The 25356-nt window shown below is 35.7% G+C and overlaps 4 protein-coding genes across 4 annotated transcripts; 2 read left to right on the top strand and 2 right to left on the bottom strand.

Annotated features, from left to right (window-relative positions):
* Positions 1-980: 980 nt before the first annotated feature.
* Positions 981-15238, top strand: LOC111805072 (putative glycosyltransferase). Its single transcript, XM_023689945.2, has 16 exons — positions 981-1376; positions 2085-2195; positions 2359-2414; positions 2554-2696; positions 3035-3232; positions 3347-3546; positions 7740-7839; positions 7978-8553; positions 9333-9455; positions 10923-11003; positions 11079-11410; positions 11508-11735; positions 12129-12213; positions 13251-13473; positions 13848-14007; positions 14679-15238. The coding sequence occupies exons 1-16, from the start codon at positions 1222-1224 to the stop codon at positions 14815-14817; spliced, it is 2910 nt and encodes a 969-aa protein (XP_023545713.2). The 5' UTR covers positions 981-1221; the 3' UTR covers positions 14818-15238.
* A 1093-nt stretch (positions 15239-16331) lies between these two features.
* Positions 16332-18523, bottom strand: LOC111805936 (small ribosomal subunit protein eS6). The gene is made up of 6 exons (XM_023691236.2): positions 18394-18523; positions 18247-18311; positions 17742-17799; positions 17547-17655; positions 17146-17418; positions 16332-16767 (listed from the first exon to the last, which is right to left on the bottom strand). Exons 1-6 carry the CDS (start codon positions 18397-18399, stop codon positions 16529-16531), a joined length of 750 nt encoding a protein of 249 aa, XP_023547004.1. The 5' UTR covers positions 18400-18523; the 3' UTR covers positions 16332-16528.
* Positions 18524-21557: 3034 nt separating this feature from the next.
* LOC111805951 (14-3-3-like protein A) lies at positions 21558-23484 on the top strand. The gene is made up of 4 exons (XM_023691260.2): positions 21558-22155; positions 22382-22504; positions 22771-22887; positions 23235-23484. The coding sequence occupies exons 1-4, from the start codon at positions 21670-21672 to the stop codon at positions 23292-23294; spliced, it is 786 nt and encodes a 261-aa protein (XP_023547028.1). The 5' UTR covers positions 21558-21669; the 3' UTR covers positions 23295-23484.
* Positions 23485-24064: 580 nt separating this feature from the next.
* Positions 24065-25104, bottom strand: LOC111805950 (VQ motif-containing protein 9). Its single transcript, XM_023691258.2, is given in 2 exon segments — positions 24065-24317; positions 24320-25104. Coding segments are annotated over 2 exon segments (885 nt in total). The 5' UTR covers positions 25098-25104; the 3' UTR covers positions 24065-24210.
* Between the last annotated feature and the right edge of the window lie 252 nt (positions 25105-25356).

Below are 25356 nucleotides of genomic sequence, written 5' to 3' on the forward strand. Positions count from 1 at the left end.
GGAGTTTAAAACATTCCTTGGAATTTAATAGCCATTTTTAGTCATTATTAGAAGTAATTTTTGAAAATTGATTTCCATTTATTCTCTCTACTTTTATTAAAAAAATTATTTTTAAATGATGGAAGATATATTTGGGGAGTGATTTTAGATAAAAATAGTTTAATTATAGTAATAATTATTGTAAAGGCTTTTAATTATAAATTATTTTAATATTTGATTCCACACACCAGAGATTTCGATTTCATTTAGAAGTATTTTTTTTAATGATTAATGTTTATTTCCACAAATAATTTTAGAATCATCAAAAGATTAAAACAGACATTACCTAGATGTTAAAAAAAAAAAAAAAAATCAAAGATATTAAAGAATATTGATGACAGAAAAAAAGTGAAAAATAAATAAACATTTCAGAGGGAATAAAGTTAAGAATATAGAATAAAAACCTTGGAAATAAAATTAAGTTAAAATAAATAATTATGGAGAGAAAAAAAAAATTAGAAGGGAAATAGTCTAGTTTTCATAATTTTTTAGGGTAAAATAAAATCAAATGGGAATATATATTAAATAAAATAATAATAATTTTGAAACCAAAATCTCTTATAATCATTTATTAAAATAACCGATGATTAATATTTTTGAATTATTGTCAAATATTAGAGATTTAACACAATTATAATTATGAATATTTAGTGAAATATGTAGTAGTTATATTCTGTATATTTGTTTAATTAATTAATTTTATATTATTTAGATCTGTAATTATTACAGGTAGGTTTCTTAATAATTTTTTATTAGTCATAGCAACATTAAAAAATTAACTTAGTTGAAATAAAATTAATTTAGAGTATCAATTAAAGATTTAATTTTGAGTTTGTTAATTAAAGGGTAGAAGAAGTAAATTTGATACAATTTATTAGTTTAATTCATATTAGGATATAAATGTATTTTTTTTTGTTTTTTTTTTAAAAGAAAAATATTTTCGCTAACTCGCCAACGGCGGCGCGTCAGATTTGTTTGGTTTATTTCGTGGGCGCCGTGGGAAGGACTGCGAAAATTCTCCGAGCACGCGGCTGACGAAACACGGTCTACACAAAAGTCAGCTTAACATTTACGCAAACGTCTCAGATGCTAAACCGGTTCCATTCCTATTGCTCTCCCTTTCTTGAACGGCTACGGACATAGGCGCGTAAAGCATTTGATTCCCTCCAAAAGTGCGCACAAATGGAGAGTTTTGGAGCTCCGGCTACGGTTTACGGATTCAGGGATCGCAGACTAGAAGCTCTGGGGGATCTCCGACTGCTTCCCGACGAAGTCATCAATACCATCTTGGAGAATCTTACTCCTCGGGATGTCTCTCGCCTTGCTTGTGTTAGCAGGTCAATTCACTATTTCTCTGCCAATTGAATTGAGATTCATGGACTTTTCAATCTCTTCTGGATAATTTCTGATTGAAACCATTCTGAAATTCAATTAGGATTCCTTAATTCGCATAACTTACGTTGTAAAATAAGACCCAGTCGTGATAGATTGGTCTGAATTTTTGGATGCAAATTGGTGTGGAGAACACATTTCTATCTAAATATTTGAACAAGAAATTTACTGTGCTCATGTACACTGCAGCACCGCGATGAGAACTTAACTTAATTTTGAACTAATTGAAATTTGGTTTCAATAAAGACATTTGCCACTAGGCCAAGCTTCAACTAGAGCTTTTGCGTTATGCAAGCCAGTCAATCCATGGTGTAACCTGTATCTACGTTCCCAAGTCCCCAGTTACACGCTCATATCAGCTAGGATTATAACTAAACCATGGTGTAAATTAGCGAAAGTATATGTCTTAGATCATCAGTGGTAGTAACACAATGCAAACCCTCCTCTCATCTTTACGTGAATGGAATGATTTCATGGACCGGCATCTGATAAATGCAACCTTGTCATTTCATACATTATTTTTAGTTCTTAAAACCAGATATTAGTTTCTGGGTTATACATACCTTTTCAGATGAGCTGCTGGGGGAAGGTTTCCCTGGTAGATGCGTATTTTCTCTGAATGCTCTTTAATATCTGTTTCCTTTGTAATGCAGCGTTATGTACATTTTATGCAATGAGGAACCACTCTGGATGAGTCTATGCCTTAGCCGTGTAAAAGGTCCATTTCAGTACAAAGGTTCCTGGAAGGAAACGACACTCCGTTTGTATGTTTAAGCGAAACAAAATTGAATGGCCCTTGATTGTATTGTTTTCACGCATTCATCTTTCTTCATTTGTAGTTGAGATTCTTTTAGTCATTTTTATTTTCTACGAAAATTTTATTCTCTGTCTCATTGTTTTCATCTTCCATTTTCTTCTTCACTACAGAGAAAATGCTCCTCATGGATATGAAGAACCCTGTAGAAAGCAATTACAGTTTGATGGTAATGGTTATTTTGTTTAAGTGAATTTTATTCTCTTTGGGGATTTTTTTTTTTTCTTTTTCTTTTTCTTCCTGTTATGATATCAGGAATTCCATTCTGAGGTGGCTTCTATTTATTATTGACAACTTGTCATGGCCAGGGTTCAATTCAATATTCTTATACCGAAGATTTTACCGGTGCCATACTACACTGGATGGATTTTATTTGGATGCTGGCAATGTGGAAAGGAGAAACGATCTTTCTTTGGAAGAATTCCAGAATGAGTTCGATGGGAAAAAACCAGTATGTTTACTTAGTTGATATCTTAGCATGTCCTATCTTATTTGAGCTACATTAAGTGAACAAAATTGATCATTTTAGCCATGTGATACTAGAGGATTTCTTTAAAAGCAAAAAAATCATTTTTACTATCCAAAATCCTTCAAACACTATAGACCATCCTCTATTTATAGAGGATGCCAACCCACAAATTGAGAACCAATTATTACAAAACACTTTATTGACGAACAAACTAAAATAGAAAGTTACAATTTATCCATGGTCCTACTACATCAATAGGTAGGTTTTTTCACATGACTAGCATCTGGTTTCGGTCAATCTCATGGGCTATTTTATGCCAGATTATACTTTCTGGCTTGGTTGATTCTTGGCCAGCCAGGCGTACATGGTCACTTGACCATCTATCACAAAAATATGGAGATACTGCATTCAAAATCTCTCAAAGGAGTGCTAAGAAGATCTCAATGAAATTTAAGGATTATGCGGAATACATGCAACTTCAGCACGATGAGGATCCCTTATATATATTTGATGACCAGGTAGTCCAGGGAGATGATAATAATATATACGTTTTTTTTTTTTTTCTTCCTTTTTTCTATTTTAACTTCACATAATAAGTTTATATCATCCATCTTTTTCCATATTTTGTGCAGTTTGGGGAAGCTGCACCAGATTTATTAAAAGACTATGACGTGCCACATCTATTTCAAGAAGATCTTTTTGATGTTTTGGATGGAGATAAGCGGCCTCCTTTCAGATGGCTTATCATTGGCCCTGAGAGGTCCGGTGCATCTTGGCATGTTGATCCAGCGCTTACAAGTGCCTGGAATACTCTTTTATGTGGTCGTAAGAGGTATAACTCCTGAGCTATGGCTACTTCAAAGAAGCACTAATGTTTGTGACAATCCTATTACTGTAGTAACGCAACATACTTTTTTTTTTTTAAAAAAAAAAAAAGATGATTTGCAACTGCTTAGAGCTTTTTCTATATTTTCATGTTTTGTATGAAACCATGACCATTTGATATTGCAGAAGTTCAATACTTGGCTTAGGGATCATTCTATATATGCATATTATGGATGAATTCTTGTCCATATCATATTGTTGAGTTCAATATATGGTTTAGACTTCATTCTATGGTGCACGTTTTGGGCAAAACTGTGCCATATTATATTGTCGAAGTTGAATATTTGGTTTCTCTATTCCTCTATCTGCTTAACAATTCTACCTTGGAATTGTTCCTAGTTTATAGGGATGCATAAACATTTTTTGGCCAAGAAACTAATTAGGCTGTTTTAGGGGGGAAGTTAGTCATAAGGTAGAGAGGTTTCTTAGGGAGACGGTGTATGAGCCACTTCAATGTGTTGGATTAGGGATAAGTCCTCAAGTGACAGTATGCTAGAAGCTCGAAGGGTTTCAATCGTCTGATTGGTGGTCTTCTTGTTGATATTCCTCCCAATAATGTGGCCTTCACTTGGTCAAACGTAAATATCTCCCTTGTATGGGATTTTAGATTTGTAGTGTTTCAGGCCAGGATTTGTTTCTGAGTGTGCAGTGGCCTCTTATCTTCTACAACTTCTGATCATTTTTTCGATTTCAATTAGTTAGATAACTTTCAAATTGGTTTTATACCCTTTAGATTTGAATATATGGCTGGAGCTCAAAGATCTTCCCTTGGTTGACTTTTGGCGGAAGGAATTACCTAATCAGCAGTTGCCAGGTCTCAATTTCACGTGCAAGCGAAAGCATATTGAAGATCACGCATAAAGATGGAATAAGAGACCTTGAACAATGTATTTGTAAATGAGACTAAGATTGTAGAAGAGGCGGTGAATTTTGTAAAAAGTCGTGCCAAGAAATTTGGTTTAGTCTTGATCTAGAATGAGATTGTAGAAGAAGCTTTTAGTTTTTCTTATGCCTCTTTATACCAAGAAAGATCGGTTCAAATTCCCATTAGAGATGGCTTGGAGTGGGGCTTGATAAGTAGCGAAAATAGTATACAGTCGGAAAAACCCTTAGAAGAGAATGAAATCTTGAAAGCCATCGAAGATAGTGGCCCTCTTAATCTCCCGGTATAGCTGGTGATCTTTTTAATAAGACCTGGAACATAATCACAGATCTGATTTATTTAGAAGAAAGATGGGACAACCATTTGTGCATTTAGATCCATTTAATATTGGTATTCATTGTTTGATTTTTTCAATCTTTAATGGGTTTTTTCCGAAAGGTTCGAGCAGTAATGTGTTTTGGCTTTTATATGGTGCGGTTTTATCTTCTCAAACTACAAGTGATTATGAGCAGTAATGTGTTTTGGCTTTTATATGGTGTAATAAGATGTGTTGCGGTTTTTGCTGTGTGAACATGGGTGTTCCAAGAGCTTATAGGAAGATGTTGAGAGATTTCCAATGGAAAAAGTGGCAACAGAATGGTGTTTGATAATGTAGTGCAAGTCTAAAAAAATTTAAATCAAGGATTTTATCAAAAGAAGGAAGAAGGACCTTTTGCTCAAGTGGTTAAAATGGATGAGTGGGTCATAGATAAAGCTAGTATGCAAAGAACAGGAGGAAAAAAAAAGGAAGAAAGGAGGCATACGATTTGTCTCCAATTGATTGTGCATGTACCTTTGTGATTATAGGACTCCATTATCATGATAATTTGTATGCCACTTCTGGAAGCTTCAAGGAAAGTTACTAATGAAGATCGCATTCTCAATCCATTCACATTGTCAATGAAGCTATCGAGGATTCGTAAGCAAAAGGGAGTCATTTATAAAATTAACTACGATAAAGTTTATGGCTAACTGGAATTTCTTGGTTAGAGTTCTTGAAAAGAAGGGGTTTGAGTTTAAATGGAGGTCGTGAATTTGGAGTTTTGTGAGATCAATGAGTTATGCTATCCTCATTAATGGGATGCTCCGGGGCTAGGAAATGCGTGGCTTGAGGCCTTAGGCAAGGGAACCATTTCTTCCCTTTCCTCTTCTTATTAGTTGTGGATGTCTTGAGCAAAATGGTGTGAAGAGGGATATAGCGTAATGTTATTGAAGGGTTCACCTTTGGAAGGGTTAATTTGTCTCTTTCTCATCTTCAGTTTGCAGCGATGCAATCTTGGACAACTTTCTGGTTTTTCTTTTGAAGTTATGTTGAGTCGTAAGATTACTAGATGCAAGTACCAGTTGTTGGGTCTGAATAGTGATACTGTTAAGCTAAATACATGTGTTGATTAGGTTGTTTGTGAGGTTGGGCATTTTCCTTTGGCGTATCTAGGTCTAGGCTTGGTTCGTTTGGGACCCAGTTGTGAGTAAATTGTGAAAGAGGCTTACATCCTGGAGGAAAAGTTTCTTACTGAAGGGGGGTAGACTAGCTCTCATCCAATCGGTCTTGAGTGGTATGCTATTACATGTCCTTTTTACGATTCTTGTCTTAGTAACTTCTTAAAGAAGAAGATGAGGGATTCCTTTGAGAAGAGATTGAGGTAGAGAAAGTCCAACTCCATTTAACCAAGTGGCTACCCGACTAAAAAGCACCCTCCTAGAAAAGTTTCTCACAATCTTTCCACATCATTGATCACCATTACAGCAGCCTTGAAGACTGAAAAGCTATGAATAGAAAAGCTATTTAAAGTACAATTAGCTAAAGTATGCCTCTCAGCCTTAGACGGGTCTGTGCTTCCATTTTTCAAGTTTTGATTTGAATTTATCGATGATTGGATCCCAAAGACTTCTTGAGCAATAATTCCCTCCAAGAGGCGCACCTAAATATGTAATCAGAAGTTCCAATGTAGTCTAGGGATCAGGGATGTTCATTTTTTGAGCTTTTGTCCTTCTGAAGGTTTATCTTGCAAGTCTTTCTTTCGTTGTTTGGTCGATCCTTCTCCCTCAAGTGATGTCTTTGCCTCGCTATGGAAGGTGAAAATTTCAAAGAAGGTTAATTTTTTTTAACCAAATGCTTCATGGATGGGTTAACTCCTTGGGATAGAGTTTCAAGAAGGTTACATAATTTGATTGGGTCGTTATGTTGTATCCTTTGTAGGCAGGCAAATGAGGACCTTGACCACATCTTCTAGAGTTGTGACCTTGGGTAGGCGATTTGGAGTTCTTTTTTCGTGGAGTTTGGCTTGAGTCTGGGTTGTAGGCGCCATGCTTGAGCTGCTCCTTCGCCCTTCTATTTGTGACTTTTTTATGGTAGACTGGAGAGTGCACGGTCGTGTGGGATATCCTGGGGGAGAGGAATAATAGTCTTTCGAGGGCTTGAGAGACCTTGAAGTAATGTTCAGACCCTTATTAGATTCAACATCTCTCTGTGGGCTTCAATGGGTAAGAGGTTTGTAACTATTCGTTAAGTCTTATTTGGCTTGATTGAAGGTTCTTTCTTTAGTTTGCTTCAGTTTGTGGAACCTCTTTTTGGTGACATCTTTCTTTTGTGGGTTCTTTTTTGTATGCCCTTGTATTCTTTCATTCTTTCTCAATGAGAGTTTGATTATTCATCTTGAAAAAAGTCAGACAAGTTATGATGTGTAGAAAAGGAGGTATGGGCAGCATGGCAGGGATTTCTCCCTAGAGTTTGAAATATTGAGTGATTGGAAGCATGGAAACCAGAGATCATTCCTTGCACTAGGGGGCTTCCTTTTGAAATTTATTGATAATCTTGGTTGGATGCTTTAGTAGCACTATCCATTTCCTTGACTACCTTCTTTGGATCTGAGGTCTGTGATAGAGCTTGTGGAATCTCAATGATTTTGGAGATTAATTCATTATCTCGTCTAGAAACATAGGCAATGCTATTCACATGGCCGTCAACATTTTGATGCTACCTTGCCTTTTCTTTTGGCCAGTAATGTGTCAAGAACGGATATTTGTTATAAACATTCATTCATTCTTAATGTTTCTTATGTTTAGAATAATCATTGTGATATCTGATTGAACATCCAAAATTTATGAATCGTGCTTCTTCTGTGTATATGTACATAGAAACTTATGATGATTTACTTCTTTTTTTCATTGATGTAAAGAATTAATCCACACAAAGCAGTATAACAATGTTTGAACAGGTGGGCACTATACCCACCAGGTAAAGTGCCTCTAGGTGTAACAGTCCATGTTAACGAGGAAGATGGCGATGTCAATATTGAAACTCCATCTTCGCTGCAGGTATTGTCTTAAGTTGGTTTCCTTATCATTAATTTCACATTTTACTAAGGTGGTTGCATGGGCCCTTCCCTCTTTTCATACTGTTTCTTTTTGCAAAACAAAAAGATAAAAATTTACTCTGTGCTAATGTGTATATAGTGGTGGCTTGATTTTTATCCGCTTCTTGCTGATGAAGATAAGCCTATCGAATGCACCCAACTTCCAGGAGAGACAATCTATGTACCAAGTGGTTGGTGGCACTGTGTCCTTAATCTAGAATCAACAATTGCTGTCACACAGAATTTTGTAAATGTCAACAACTTTGAATTTGTATGCTTGGATTTGGCACCTGGTTACCGTCACAAGGGAGTTTGTCGTGCTGGATTCCTTGCTCTTGATGGAAATGGATTTGAAGATGCTGAAACTCCTATTCCCTGTGATAAGGGTAGTTTGAGTAATTTTGACCTTGAAAGGAAAGGAAAAAGGATCAAGGTGCACCAATGTGAAGATGATTCAACTCATCAAAATTCAATAAGCAGTGCCTCTAAATTCTATGATTTGTGGAAGCAAGGTTTTTCCTATGATATAAAATTCTTGGCCTCCTTTTTGGACAAGGAAAGAGATCATTATAATTCTCCGTGGAGCCCAGGCAATTGCATTGGACAACGGGAACTGAGGGAATGGTTATCCAAGCTCTGGTATGAGAAACCAGCAATCAGAGAGTTAATATGGAAGGTACAAATCTGTTGTGGCTGGTGCACCATTCATAGTGATAAGTATCATTTTTTATTCATTTTTATAAGACACTATCTTGTAATTAAGTTGGCTTGGTTGTTAATGCGAGCTGTAGGAGATCCAACTTTAGTGACCTTTATTTCCTTTTTACCCACTCGTGAGGGATTGTTTTTTCCTTTTTTGTCTTATGTTAATTAGCATAATACGTCATGCATAAACCATACTTCTTGGTCATTGCACTTGTAACAATTTTGTTTCTTTCTCCCTAATTAAAAAGTTTAAATTCTGGTGTATTACTTGTTTACGTTAGCCTTAACTCCTCTTGAAAGAAAGCGAACTATGGCAATAACATTGTTGAGACTTTTAGAGGTTTTGATCGGTCTTGGGATGTTCTTTGAGAAAATATAAGGTTTAATACTTCCTTGTGGGGGTGACCCTCTAAGGACCTCTGTAATTATCATTTAGGTGTAATTCTTTTTTACTGGAAGCAATTCTTATAGGTTGAGGCTACTTTCTTGTAGTTTTTTTTTTTTTTTTTTTTTTTTTTTTTTTTTGTATGCTTTGTATATCCTTTCATTCTTCTTATAAAAGTCTGGTTTCTTATTATAAAACAAAAGAAAAGAGAACATTGTTGAGATTTAACTTGGGATCTCTAACCTTATTGCTAGTTTAATTTTTACTAGTCACATATTTCATCAGTTAAAAGTATAGTTTAGGATAAGTTCATTTAACTTATTCTTAACAAATTATAAGTTATTGATTACTTTGAAATGTCTCAGGGAGCATGTCTTGCTATAAATGCGGGAAAATGGTTAGAATGCCTTGAAGAAATTTGTGCCTATCATGATATGTCTTCTCCCTCTGATGATGAGCGGCTTCCTGTTGGCACGGGTAGTAATCCTGTAAGTGTTCTGAACTTTTTACTACCCCAAGTTTCTATTCTCTTCCTTGTCGGAAATATTTCGTTTTCACGCTTGGTAGAAATGTTGACAGGCTGAGTTAATGATCTTGAATTTCCTTTTTGTTTTTTCTTTGTTCCCCTCCAAAACAAGGAAAAAAGAATGAAAGAAGTTCAATAATATATTTGGAACGCAGTACAATCCATATAACAATATCATGTGCACCTTTCCGGTTAAAAATATGTATACTTCTACTATGAATGCACAATGACAAGGGATAATAATAAAGGCGCCCCAATTAAGAAGGCAACACAATTAAGAAAAATGGCATTCGAAAAAGACTCGAATAAATTAGAAAAAGAACTTAGTCAGTGTTAATAAGAAAGGCAACCCAATTAATACAAATATCTTCATCGTCTTCTCTCTTTCATGAAAAAATTGTTTCTTATGTAAAATAGTTGAAATGTATCCAGAAGCCCGGGGATTGTGCCAGTGTTAATAGTTAGGTCAATGATCTTATTTTTCTGTTGTCTGTTCTGACTGGGACCAAAACACCAGAAATGGCAAACATCTCTAGCTTTGCCTGAACAACTTTCCTTTCCCTTGAAAAGTATAGTTCTAAACATTTTTTGGGGAAAACCCGAGGACCCTGAATAACGGCTATGCTGGTGCTCAAAACTTACTTGAATTTACAGCAAAAAGAAACCAGTGGTCATTGGTTCTCTGAATTTACCTTGGGCAGAATAATGAATATACTGTTGAGGATTAAGGCATGAAAGGCATTTCTATCATGTATACAATCATAGGAATTTATCATTCTGTGAACCATCAACCAAACAAAAAACCTCACTTTCTTGAGTACACGAACTTTCCAAATCCTTCGAAACAGGAAGCTGGTCGGGACAAGAGTTTATTGAAAGCCAAGAGTAAAAAAACAGTTTAATGGAAAAATCTGAGGGGTCCAAATCTAAACTCTCGATTCACAGGCTAGTGACAATGTAGAATGCACCCTGAGTAATTCTTTTAGAAGACACAACCAGCCAAATCCCATTCAATTCGTTGTTGATTTAAGTTTTGTAGTTCTGGTACAACATGAACGTGATCATAAATTCAAATGTAGCAGATAGTGATGGTAATTTAAATATCAGACACTGAACCGATCAACCCAGGCCATATATTTTACAACTTAGGATATGAAATAAGCCATTTTTGTCCTATTACTCGTATTGTTCATCGTGATTATTAGACACTGGTTATTGCAAGTTCTGCATTCTACTTGGAATATTATCAAACTGGGATGAATAAACTTATGATGATTGCTTATAAGAACTAAAGATGTTTGACTCTTTTTACATTTGAGCATTAAATTTCTAGCCAGCACACTATCACTATGCATTTTGTGTTAAACTAATGATGTTTTCTGAGAGGATGAAATTCCTTAAGTTTGGATCACCGTTTCTCTGTCTCTAGGTTTATCTCATGGATGATCGTGTAGTAAAAATATATATTGAAGAAGGTGTTGAAGCTTCACTGTACGGTTTAGGCACTGAGGTAGGCATTGTACTTATATTTTTATCCTAAAATATTATGTATATCCATCTAAATGCTGTGCTGCGTACTTCACAGCTCGAATTTTATAATCTACTATGTAAAGGGGATTCTCCACTGAAAAATCACATTCCTGAAGTCTTAGCATCTGGGATTCTTTATCTTGAAAATGGAGATTATAAAATTGTGCCTTGGGATGGCAAAAAAATTCCAGAAGTTATTGCCAAGGGCAACCTCCTTCCAGAGAGGTACCAAGCAAATGATTTCGCGTTTGGTGTATGGAGCAAGAAACAATTTGAATTCAGAAAAGCTGGCCTACCAATGTATGAACCAATGGATCCTGCTGAACCAATAAATATATGGCCATATATCATTACAAAGCGATGCCGAGGGAAGATGTTTGCTGAACTGTAGGATCGTCAACTACTTGTTTAATTTCAATTTCTCATCTTATTTTTTAAAGGATACACGTTATTTAGTCTTGAATGATTGTTGGAATGTGTGCAGAAGAGATTCTTTATCATGGGACGATGCTTCAAACTTGGCTTCCTTTTTGGGGGAGCAGTTGCGCAATCTTCATCTCTTACCTCATCCACCTTTTAATAATATAATGTCATCAACTAGCTATACATTGGAGGCTATTCCTGATGGCTCAAAAATTCCTTCCAAGTTGGATGTTTTAATTAAAACTTTAAATAAGAAGAGGAAGAGCACGTCAGATTACGTGAATAAATGGTATGTCTCCTTATGTCACTTCAATGATTTATTGACGCTCTCTATTAGTTTGTAATCAAACATTGATCAAATGGCCAATTTAGTGTTTGCAAGTGTGATTGATGACTGGGTTAAATATTTTATGCATTTGAGTGCAGATGTGATCTTACTGAATGGTCATTAAACGTGCAGTTAAATGTTTTTGAACTTGAGTAGAGATTCAATTAGAGGTTGTTATTTCAAAGCTCTTGGGATCACCTAGTCGAGATGTTAATATCTCATACTGATGCTATTAGTTGTGATAAATGTAATCTATGTTAGAGTATCTGTATGATGCAGCGAAGCATTAAGCATTCTAACGTGCCATGGAAAGATATAATTTGTCCCCCTGAACCAGTCATTTAAATTTTGCAGGGGTACTTCTATTCCAAGATCGCTGGTTGAGAAAGTTGATGAATATTTGCCAGATGACATGGCAAAGCTGCTTGAGACAATTGAGGTATGCTTTTTACTAGGTTTTCTGGCTACTTCATACGTTTTTAACTGCGTGGATAAGGAATATTGTATTGATGGAAAGGTCAGCCTGCTCTCGGGAGTGCAAAGATGAAATATCCACCACCATTACACAGTAGCAGAAAGAAGAATAAAGGCTTTTATGGCTTGAATAAAAAAAATGACCTTCATTGAAATTTTAAAAGTTAAAATATTAAAATGAAAAACAAGACTTAGAACTTCATCCAGATAGAAGCATCGGTGAGAATCAAGTTTCAATGTACTTATCATCTTCACGGAGCTCATGAAAGTTCTGTGAAGTAAAAAAAAAAAAAAAAAAAAAAAAAAAAAAAAAAAAAAAAAAAAAAAAAGAACTCAGCAAGTATATGGTATAGACCTTAGCTTTTCCTTTGAAATTTGTTTTTTGTGAACTTGCTCCAAGATGGTTTGGATCTTATGTGGCCAGCCCCATTTGACATCAAAGAAGATACATTTCTTGGTCTTTGCTATTGTTGTTGCACTGCACGCTTCAAGAGGGATTGGGAGATACCTAGATTTGAATTTCTTTAGGAGGGTTGGTTTTTTCTAAGAGCTAAACCCAATAACCTTGGCTACCAACATGTTCATACACTGCACAAAACTAGAGAGTCTCCACTTGTGGCCATCCACCATTGGAGTCTCCACTAGCCATTTCCTAATCCCTGATCAAGAAAAGTATCTAATTTTAGTCCTCATCCAGATCATGTTATACACATGGGAATGACCCTCTGCCAACATTAAGATACAAAATAACCTGTTAAACCAATAATCCAATAACTACATAGTCCTCGATGGAATAAATAAAAGGTGAAGGGTCTATTAGTAGATTGGCATACATCATTATAAAATAAGGAATAAAAACCTCTGGAAGAGAGGAACTGTCAAAAGAGAGTAGAACATGATTTGGGTCATTTTATTGGTCAACTGTTCATCAAAAGCCTATTTTGTTTAAATTGGTATTTTTCGTACTGTGTATAGCCTTCGATGATGTTTATGTCATTTCAGGATGAAAATGATCTCAACGACCGCATGGGTTTATCGTGGATTCATTCTGATATCATGGATGATAATATTCAAATGAAGCCATGCTTAGCTAAATCGTGCTTAGGTGGAACTACTGGAGATAATTACCTGCCTTCCAATGGCTCTAAGAATGGCTGGAATGACATTGAAGAGAGTGAATCTTGGTGTCCGAGTTACATACTTGATTTTAGCAATTTGTCAATAGGTTTGGTTTTCTTTTTTCCATTAACGTTGCATGGTTCATTTATATAATATGGGTATGAACAGTCTCATGCCTTTGTAGTTTACTTTTTTTTTTTTCTTTTTTTTTTTTTTTTTGGATTATATCTATACGTGGATCATGAAATTAGAAATCCCATGTCTTTTCTTTTTAGAAGTGTGACATCAGTCTTAGAGCCGAAGAGCTGAGACTCATAACACTAATTTTCTTTCCTTAAAGCAAGCTTGAAATGAGGCCCCTCTTTAAAGTCCTAAAGTGGTTAGAAAGTCATGTATAAAGTGGTTAGAAATTCATTAAAAAAAAATGAAACAAGTCGTGTATATAGGACAATGATAAAAATCATTTGTTTTCTTTTGCAGATGACCCAATCTGTGACTTGATTCCTATATACCTTGATGTATTTAGAGGAAACCCAAATCTTCTTCAAAAGTTTCTGGAAAGCTATAAACTTCCTCTGGGGAGAGGATCGCAAAAGTTTGATTCTGGTGACAAGTTACACAGACTTTCGTATCGTATCATGTAAGTGAATGGATGTATTTACAATGCACAAAAGTTGATCTTGTCTCTCTACTTCTCCTGTGGTTTGCAGATGTTTTAATCGTAATTGGTGGACAACAGCTCGTTAATGTTAACAATCAAATTCAGTTATACCTACATATTAGCTAAACAAGTAAAAGAAATAGGAAGTTTGGTAATAGTCATGCTGTCATGAAAAGTTGCCTTGATTTTTAAGTCTGACAAGTTCTCACCCGGTAGACCTCTATGACATATGACATATGACATGACATGACATAGTAAAGATCGAGGAACAAATGAGGTAATAGGATGTGAACAGCTAACAGAACTTTGTTATTCTACATGGGTGAATAAGTTGCCATGAATGATTAATAAGGATTTAGTTAGCAGATAGTATCCTAATACTTTAGGAATGATCAAATATATAAGATAGAGTCTATATGAGAATCTCTATTTTTCTTTTCTAATTCTTAGGTTAATTTTTTTTCAAGAGCCGCGTCCAAGCGCCATGTCTAGCTATGTCCAAGCCATAGAAATCCAATAACCATGGTTCACAAGATTGAAGTTTTAAGTGTTTGTTTCATAGTCTGTTGTCTGGCATTAATGAATTGTTTCTGTGGCTTTTTACAGTTGAAATTTTGAAAGTGGGTGTGATTACGGTTTTTTATCTGCAGGTGTTACTGCATCTTGCATGAAGAAAATATCTTTGGTGCCATGTCCAGCATATGGAAAGAACTGAAAACGGCCAAGTCTTGGGAAGAAATTGAGCTAACAGTATGGGGAGAATTGAATAACTATAAGGGGGAGAATTGAATAACTATAAGGGTCTTACATGATCCATTTCTGCATTTGAGACATAAAGTTCAAAGAATGACCCACACATTTGCGATTATATATAAGATCGATACACGGGCGGAGGCGATAATTTGTCATCAATAAGGTATGGGATACATAACTATGATAGAATTTTCATCTTGGAGTTTTGTCTTCTTTTTTTTCTCTCATATTACTTAAATGCTGTAAATTTGTCTGGATGAATGTTTACTTGTACAAAACATTCAATCAAATATATTAACACTCCATTTGTCTTAATAATTATTCACATGGGCCATGTGAGCTATAATGCAAAAATTGTAGGCTATGGAAGCAGGCCATGACCTTACCTCTTCAGTACAATGAACAACCGTTCTGTGCAATATTGTGAGAACGAACAGGAATATATGTTTTACCTGAACTGCGTACTTTCAGTCTATGGATGCTTTTGAGTCTTCTGCGACTGTTTAATGTAATATGTTATAGAAACCTGATTTGATTTGGTTGATCTGATTATTAATAGGATGGTTTTAGTGATGATCCTGCTTTTTATGTTTTTAAACCAACTCTAATCAACTACCAATGTTTTATGGTATTTTATGTGTTAATGAGGAAGGGTCTTTTTTTGGTAGTGATGAAAATGATAATAAAGGAGATATAATTATGAGTTTTCAAGTTAATGATTTTGTAAAACTCATGAACCCGAGTGAGATCGTTGATGCAGTTCAGTTATAAGAAACAATTCTTTTAGCCTATGTTTACATTTTAGTTTTTGATAAGAATGAATGGCGATTTATTTAAGTTTAAGTTTAAGTTTGGTCGGTTCCTATTCAAATTTATTCATTTTCTCCAAGATTCTAAGATTTCTGCAAGATTCAACAACTGAAGCTGAAATAGCTACTTTCAATCATGCAAAATTTTATTTACCCATTCATTGCTTCATAAATTGTATATAGTCCTTCATTACTTTGTACGTATATACTCCTTCATTGCACGTATATACTCGTATATAAACTTCTTCCAATTACTTGAAGAAATTATGATTGAAAGTGAAAAAAATTATTTATGAATTCAAAATGCCAAATTGAAGCAAGAGGAACGAAAAGACTATTGGAATTCGAAGAGAAGTCCCCCCACACCCACTTTTAAATACAAGAAATTTCAACAGTATTCTAAGTAGGAATAAAAAAACTTAGATATTGGAAACTAATAATTACATTCAAATAAGAAAAATAAATAAATATATTAAGTTGCACAATATATTTAATGAACTTTAATTTTAAAATTATAATCAAATCGAACTTGACCAAAAAAAAAAACATGCAGACAGACTAGTTAGAAAAAATTGAGCATATTAGGTACTTTAAAAGTTGAATTCTTATAAAAGTTTGAAAGACAACTCGTAATTAAACAATTTAACCTTGAAGGACACACTTAAGTTAAACAAACAAATGTTTTTAAATATCTTCTGAGGTTGGCTGACTAGTGAGGACGTGAAGCTAACCATGCTGGAATTTCAAAACTCCTCTCAACTATCATATCATAAAAATATGAAGTATGTCTAGAAATAACTGTCAATTAGGAAACAAAAATATCAAAACATTCGAGATGTCATGCAAGCAGCCTCAAAAAGTGGATCCTTTTAAAAGCAAAACAAGATGGCAAATATAAAAGATAACAGAACCCTGACCACATAAATAATGCGAACCAACTAAGCAGCAATGGACGGCTTTGAAGCAGCGGAGAGCCTGGACCTCTTCTTTGCCAAACTCTCACTGCGACGTTCTCTTTGTTCCTTCAACCTGGAGGCGAGGAGCTTTTGATACTCAGCAGCCTCAGACTTGGCCTTGGCAATTCTCTTCTTCTTCTCAGCAATTCTTCCACGCTTCCTCTGCAAGGTCAGTGGGGTAACCAACCTCTGAATCTTGGGAGCCTTGCTAACCTTTTTGCCTGACACCAATCAAATAAACCATCATAAACTTGAATCAAGAATGAATGGAACTAAAAAAACAATTTGTATGAACAATACTCTGTTCATAGCCAAAACAAGACGGCCAAATCCAGATTAATTAAGCATAATCCATCTATGGGTGCAAAGAGCTATACTAACCATTTGTAATACCTTGCCAACTTTATTAAAAAAAAAAAAAAAAAAGAGTACTTAACCTCAGACCCTTTATTTACAAAATCACAAGCACAGTGGAAAATCACAAACCCTCTAAATCTCTCCGACCGACCCCCAACCAAAAACAACCAACAAACAACAACTTAATCTTCTAAGACAGGTTTAAAAAACCCACACAAAAAACAAACAATAGTAAATCATACCAGCTTTTGTGGTGAACGATCTACGGTATGTGTTAACATACTTTCGAACATCATCCTCCTTTGACAGATTGAAAAGCTTGCGGATCTTGGATGCTCTTTTTGGACCCCTCATTCTAGGTTTCTCAGTGTCTGTCAAGCCAGGAAGATCATTATCTCCCTTCTTCACAATAACCAGATTCAGAACAGAAAGGTCCTGGCTAACAATGCATCCACGCACAGACTTCCTCCTGCGTTCTCCATTACGCCTTCCATAACCACGGAAACAAGGGGTACCTGGCCACAAAAGTAATACATACATTAATTAGGATAGTGTGCTATAAATTACTGAAAATAAATAAATGTAGACCACAAATTTTGATTAAATTGGTTGACCAATCAGTAGCACAAAAATTTCAACAAACCTCTGTGTAGCAAGAGACGAACACGTCCAGGGGTCAAAACTCCCTGTTTCATTGGGAATCCCTGCTTGTCACAGCCTCCCATAATCTTGAAAACGTAGCCCTTGAATTCCTGAAAAGAGGAAAATAATCAATCAGAACACTCAACCACAGCTGCTATAAGACTGAATTAATTGGATGACAGAAGAGAACACATACCTCACCGAGGGAATCTCCACTGACCTCCTGAGAGATCCTCTTGTCAAAAAAAGCACGGCTAAACAAAGAAAGGATGATTTTAGTCCATTATAAACACAAAAGTACGATAAATATGACGAAAAATATATGACAAAGAGAAAAAGGAATGGCTAAAATTATTCTTTTCGCACATTTATAATTTATAAAATTTTGTTGCTCGGGGAACTGTTGCTTTGCCTAAACAAATGGGGGAAGACATACAGGGAATGCTAAAAACAAATAACGACGAAATAACTACAACTGGATTTCTAAAAACCAAAAGGAAGTACTCCGTAGCATGCTGAACAATAACATAAAAATTTACACGGAAAATATATCGAATTAACGCTTTAGCAAAATGGAACCCAAACATTTACTATATATTTCAAAAACCCTAGTTCCAGCAGGACTTAGTATTTGAATCAACTAGAATGCACATTCGAGATTAAAACAACAAATTGAAGTACAGAGGGATTTGAAAGCTAACAGTTTCTGGTCATCATCGATTTCGAGCTTCTTCTGGCATCCAGTCGTCGGATTCGCGATATTGAACTGAATATATGAGAAGACAACGTTAGCATTGCATAGAAGATAAAGAAAACAGTGAGGAAGAAGATGAATCTAAGGACCGAACCTTCATCTTGGAGCGCTGGGATTGTCGTAGAGGCGGCCGCAGAAAAGAGAGGAACCAGCGAGAGAGCGAGCAACGCCTTACAGTTTAGGGTTTTAAAAGCAGCGCCTATGAGAGAATTTATATATGTGCTGCAATATTTTAATATTGGATCTGAAACATTGGGCCTAATCTATTCAATTATGGGCTTTCCACATACGGGCCCAAATCATCCACTAAGCCCAGATCATCAACTAAGCCCAAATCATCCACTGAGCCCAGTCCTACAAAGATATATACTCTCTTTTTTTTTAATATTAATATTTTTTTTATTAAATATATCCTATTATCTCAAAATTTTATGTAATTCTCAATTAATCAACCCTTAAATAATTTAAGTTTATTAAGTTCTTTCTTTAAACAAAATAATAATTGTTAGACGAACACGGCTCTCCACAATGGTATGAAATTGTCCAATTGTCCACTCTGAGCATACCAATGAAGTTAGTATTCCTCACTTATAAACCCATAACCATTCTCTAAATTAGCCAATGTGGGACTATCTTCATCCAACACCTCCCCTTCGAACAAAGTGCGTCTCTCCTTAATCAAGGCTCCAACACCTCCCCATTAGCCAATGTGGGACTATCTTCATCCAACACCTCCCCTCGAACAAAGTGCGTCTCCCCTTAATCGAGGCTCGACTTATTTGGAGTCTTAGTCATTTTTATGGCCGAGGAGGCTTGACTCATTTTCTTTTGGAGTTACCTCCTCCTAGAAGAGGGGTTTTAAAGCGCTTTGAGGGTAAGCTCAAAAGAGTTTGTTGGTTTCAATCGTTCACCATCCTTTTTGTGTGAGTCACATATTGGTTGAACGAAGCACCCTTTATAAGGGTGTGTTTTGTTCTCCTCCCCAACCAACGTGGGACATCATAATCCACCCCTCAAAGGGCCTAATGTTCTTACTGGTACACCACCTCGTGTCTACCCTCATTCGGGGAACAACGAGAAGGCTGGCACATCGTCCAGTGTTTGGCTCTGATACCATATTAGACGAACACGACTCTCCACAAATGGTATGATATTGTCCACTTTGAGCCTAAGCTCTCATGACTTTGCTTTGGACTTCCCCAAAAGGCCTTGTACCAATGGAATTAGTATTCCTCACTTATAAACGCATGATCATTCCCTAAATTAGCCAATGTGAGACTTTCATCATCCAACAATAATAACCCTTGGGATTAATTCATATTAATTATCTAATATCATGAATTATTAATACATATGGATTAGTTTAAGATAGGAGATAATTACTAAGTCATCTCGAGGGAAAATTCAATTGATTTGAATTTTTTTCTTATATAAATTTATGAAATATTGAGTTTAAATAAATAATAATAAATTTTTAATAATATGAGTGATTTTTTTCTTCTTTTTGTTTTATTTATTTATTTATTTATGAATTAGTGATAATTTTGCTTCCAAATTTTGATATAATATTGGGCGAAAATAAGTTTATTTAAATGATTTTGAGTTATTTAAAGTAAAATTAAACAAAGTCAATTAATCTTATAATTTTTAAAATTTTGGATGTAATATAGAAAGAGTGAATAGGCTGTTTTCGTCTATACATTAATGGTAATAACTTTTTTAACGTTTTTTTAGGGCTAAACCATATTAATTAAAATTTCATAAATATTTTTTAAACATGATACTAACGTATTTTTTTTTTAATATTTTTTAAAAATTGAAGAATATTAATGAAAATTTTCAAAGTTTAAATGTATTTTTTGTAACCACCGAAGATAAATTGTTTTTTTTTTGGAACATTTGAGAATATTTTTATTAATTTAGTTTTATATTTATATATAGTCTTTTACACACTAAATTTATTTTAGGCTTAAATATTATTTTAATGCCCAATCTTTTTAGTTTGTATAAAGGTTTTGGATCTTTATTTTTAACAAAAAAAAATTGATTTTAATACGTGTCATATTATTTTCCATTTAAAAAAATCAAGAATAAAAAACAAGTATGGTAACCATTAGGAGAACAAATAAAATAAATTTTAAAGATAGGAGAATTAAAATTGACATTTTAAAAATTTAATAATCAAAATATAATAAATTTGATAAAATTAGTTATTTATGAATTAAAATAAACATGTTCGAACTCGTTAGAACAAACTCTATCGTTAAATATTAAAAATATTAAAAAAAAAATTCATATACTAAATTCAAATATTTTTTTTCATTTTTTTATTTTCTTTAATAAATTTATTTACGTGAATATATAAATTTTATTAATATTTCAATATTTCATTTAAAATATCAATATTAAACTAGCTAAATCATAACTAAAATTTTGTATTTTAAATTATCTTTTGACTTTTGGAATATTAATCAATTAATATAAATTTATCATCGTCACCGTTTCACAATATACTAACTATATATATATAATCTTATTAAATGACCATATTTCAATCCACCAACTAATTATTTTATAATTGCATCATTATTTTATATTTGCATCATGGTCCACCATTGATTACCACTAATTTAGCGTTGACTTAAAAAATTTAGATGAACAATAATCAAATTATACGTATGAAAAATATTGTATAAGATTTAATTTATATTATGAATTTATGGTGCGTTAGTATAAGATAATTTTGGTAGATCGATTAGTTGAGACGATGATGACACGTGTCCTCTATTGAGTCTGACGTGTAGTGCCTCATAAATACATTTAAAGTCGGTTAAAAATTAGTTTCTGGCTCGAACCCTATCTTGGTATCCAATTCAATTTCAGATTTTCAGTTGCAAAATTGTCTCTAAAACATTGTATTAAAATATCAAGAATTCGAGCATAATAAAATAAAAAAATAAAAAATAAAAAATGGGTCGGGTCAACCAAGAAGGGCCCTTTTCGGCCCAGGCCCATTTAATTTTTTAATTCAAGTGGAGGAATACTTATTTTTTTGGTTATTTTATTCAAATTAATTTATAAAAAGAAAAAGGAAAAAAAATTCCCTGGCAAGCTGGTAAAATAAAAACGTTTTATTTAAATTAGTTATATAAATGTACAGACAGATTTGTCCGACCAACGGCTGAGATTGAATCCCTGAAATCTCTCTCCATCCCGACCGCAATTATCGGTCCACTACCTCCTAAAAAGGCCTGCATTCGGCATCAAAAGCTCACCTCTTCCATTCTCCGTCTTCCTCTCCTCCCCCTTTCCCTTTCCACTTTGATCCCAAACCACTAGACCTCGGATCTAATCTCCTTTCCCTCCTGCAATGGCTGCCACCCCCTCTGTTCGTGAGGAGCATGTTTACATGGCCAAGCTTGCCGAGCAGGCAGAGCGCTACGAGGAGATGGTCGAGTTCATGGAGAAGGTTTCAGCTGTCATCGACAAGGAGGAGCTCACCGTCGAGGAGAGAAACCTCCTTTCTGTCGCCTACAAGAACGTTATCGGCGCTCGCAGGGCTTCCTGGCGGATCATTTCCTCCATTGAGCAGAAGGAGGAGAGCCGAGGCAACGCCGACCATGTCTCTGTGATCCGTGATTATAGATCCAAAATTGAGACCGAGCTCTCCAATATTTGCGATGGAATCCTCAAGCTCCTTGATTCCAGACTCATTCCCTCCGCCGTTTCCGGAGATTCCAAGGTTTTCTACCTCAAAATGAAGGGCGACTACCACAGATACCTGGCCGAATTCAAAACCGGAGCCGAACGCAAGGAAGCCGCCGAAAGCACTCTCACTGCTTACAAAGCCGCTCAGGTCTGCTTCGTTGATTTCCGATCCATGTATTTGACTGCTATTTTGTCATTATAGTGAGCCTATTTCTATGTCTCTTTGTTTGTGTAATTATTTTCTTTATTTAAGATCACGATAGTCAAATTATTGTTCCTCTTTCTAATTAGAAGGTCAATTCCTGCTACTTTCTTTCCGCTCGATAGATTTTCGTATTGCGTAAAATTGAACGAACTTCCTATTTGATTTACAGGATATCGCGAATGCTGAGTTGCCTCCTACACATCCTATCCGACTTGGATTGACCCTTAACTTCTCTGTATTCTACTACGAAATTTTGAATTCCCCTGATCGTGCCTGCAGTCTTGCAAAACAGGTTAGCGAACTTCCGAAGTTTATACGCTATGTTAATCAAATGTTCAAATGATCTTTACCGTGTTTGGTATGAAATTATCATTACGTTACTCTTTTAACTACTCGGGCAAACTATTGAAGTTCGAATCATCTCATAATTGCCTGGTTGTCCGTTTTCATGTTGACTGAGAATCCGAATCTAGAATGCTCTGCTTTTATAAAGCCTTATGTAACAGTTTCTTCTCATAAAACCATTTAATTCATCCGTTATTTCCATGCTTAAATCAGGCGTTTGATGAAGCTATCGCTGAGTTGGATACCCTTGGCGAGGAATCCTACAAAGATAGTACTTTGATCATGCAACTTCTTCGCGACAACCTCACTCTCTGGACATCGGACATGCAGGTACAGAAATTAAATGCATCCCACTTTAGTATTATGGTAGATGTACTGAAATAATTCATTACTCAACGACACAGTGACCGTGGCTTAGTTATAATTTGAATTCAAATAATACGGTGAATATTTATGAACATATTACTCAATAAGCTATTTGGAAGAGCTACCATAGCTGTTCTATTATAAAATCTAATTGATGGCTGAAAAATCTACCATGCATTGAAGTACGTTGAAATTACTGATAATGGTCCAAAGGAATTACAAACCCTCCTTTCCCTTTTCAATCAATGCCTAAGTTTACCAGAATTACACCCTTTTAGGCTCTAATTTTTGTTTTCATGATCTTGTTATAGGATGATGGTGCGGATGAGATTAAAGAAGCTCCCCCCAAGCGTGAGGATGAAAAGCAGTGAGATTAGTGGCTCCCCAAGTAGAGTTAAAACTTCTCCTTTATATGTTTTTGATAGGAGAAAATGCTTGCTTGTTGTTGCTTATTTTGTACTGTCCTGCCTTCTCTAAGGCTCTCATGATATTTCGTTGCGATCCGAGCTGCTACAGAACCTTGTTTATCTTTTCTGATTAATTATTATATATCGAAAATCAGTCTCTGTGTTCCTTCTCATTTTTATGTTACTGCGTTCCTTCCATGTCCAATCTGAATGGATGCTATTTGAAGCTCTGATAGCATTGGCTTCTATTTTGTTGCCAAGCTATAATGGCTTCATGTTGAATCATCCGCTCTATTGATTGATCTTTAGTTATAGGTTGTATCTAAGATTCCACCTCGATTGGAGAGAGTAATGAGTGTCATACCTCTATTTGAGAGAGGAACTAGTTCCAGCTTGGGCTCGGATGAGAATGGATTGTGAAATCCCCATTACTTATAGAGGGAAAATAAATATGTTTTATAATGGTGTGAAAACCTCTTTTTTAAGGACGGCCTCTTAAAAACTTTAAAAATGAAAGTCCGAAATAGAAAGGCTAAGGAGGACAATATCGAGTCGTTGCATTGAAGTACAATAAAATCCGGGTAGGAAATATGAACTAATTTATATCACTCGTGTTTTTTTATTTAAAAATAAACTAATTTATTAATTATGTTTTAAAATAATCCCACCAAACAAAAAAACATATTCTCATTGACTAAATAAAAAATATTTAAAAAACAAATTGGAGACGGAAATTGAAAAACTAACGGTATTGCATTTTTAAATTCCAGAGTGGATAATAAAATAATAATATAATAGCAATTTTCCCTCTTTCTTTTCCGAGGCTTCCTTCTGACGCATAAAACGGCAGCGTTTCCTGAATGTACCCGTCCGAAGGGAACTAGTCGCCGACCCATCTAGGGCTTGACGCGGGTACAGTTGGCGAGAGAGGCAACTATGGAAACCCTAATTGACTTGTCAATGGCGAGAACATCAGATTTGGGGAAGAGGCGATGATGGCGGCATCTGAAACTGTGGATGTGACTGTAACATTGCAGACGATGGTGAGAGAGGCATCGAACCTTGCTGCTGTGTGGTGAAATTGTTCCAGCAGGACGAGGCTAGATGGTTGAGTGGTGAGAATCCTTGGGGCGGCGGTGGATTTGAATCGGCAATGGGAAATGAGTTTTGGATGTATCGCATGTATGCTGAGATAGGAGATTCGGCCGCTGCGTGGACGGCCGGGAATGTTGGCAACGACGATAGCGGCGCCATAGGCCGGCCGGTCAGGCCGAAATTCAGGGCGGTCGAGGGGTGGAAATGGGAACTGTTTGGCAGCTGTTGTGGAGGGGGACGATTAGTAACATGAGCGAGAGGAGGAGGGCGAATTCGATGGAGGCGGGAGCTTTGGGGCTTAGGAGGTTGAATGGACGGAGGATTTGAGAAGCGCTCGTGAGCGGGTGAGCCTGTAAGCTTCTGAACCACATCGCGGAAGTCATTCTTGTTAATATTATACACCGGGGGCTGGTGCTGTTGCGCCTTTAGATTCTGTTGCTGCTGCGGTTGAACTGCAGGGGCTGCCGATTGAAGTCGATTTTGGGTATGGTTGAAGCTCGGATGATTTTGATTCACAGGAGCATCAAAACAGGGCTTTCTCAGCTGGGATTGGGAAGTAGCCTTGGAGATCTTGTGGGATAGTTTGCTGAGATTGAGACCATTATTGTCTCTCCCTGTGACACTGCTACTGGTCCTGGTCGATTCCACAGATGTTTGACTGCTTTTATCCATAATGTATATTATCCAATACGTTTTTGTTGTCTAACCTATACACAAACAGATGAATCAGGCACAGGGCTCACAGCAGGCAGCTCTAGGAGTGGTGGGGATGGCGAAAGAGATGAATCAGGCACATGGGTCACAGCAGGCAGCTCTAGCAGCGGTGGGGATGGTGGCCTACGCCTTTCTTCTTGCGCGGCAGTCGGTAAGTAGGGACACAAACCCTCTGTGCTGCTCACAGTACATATATTATATCATCTCAAGCTTGAAA

The sequence above is a fragment of the Cucurbita pepo genome, chromosome 11, assembly GCF_057944985.1.
Source record: "Cucurbita pepo subsp. pepo isolate OVF chromosome 11, ASM5794498v1, whole genome shotgun sequence".
Taxonomy (NCBI): Eukaryota; Viridiplantae; Streptophyta; class Magnoliopsida; order Cucurbitales; family Cucurbitaceae; genus Cucurbita; species Cucurbita pepo.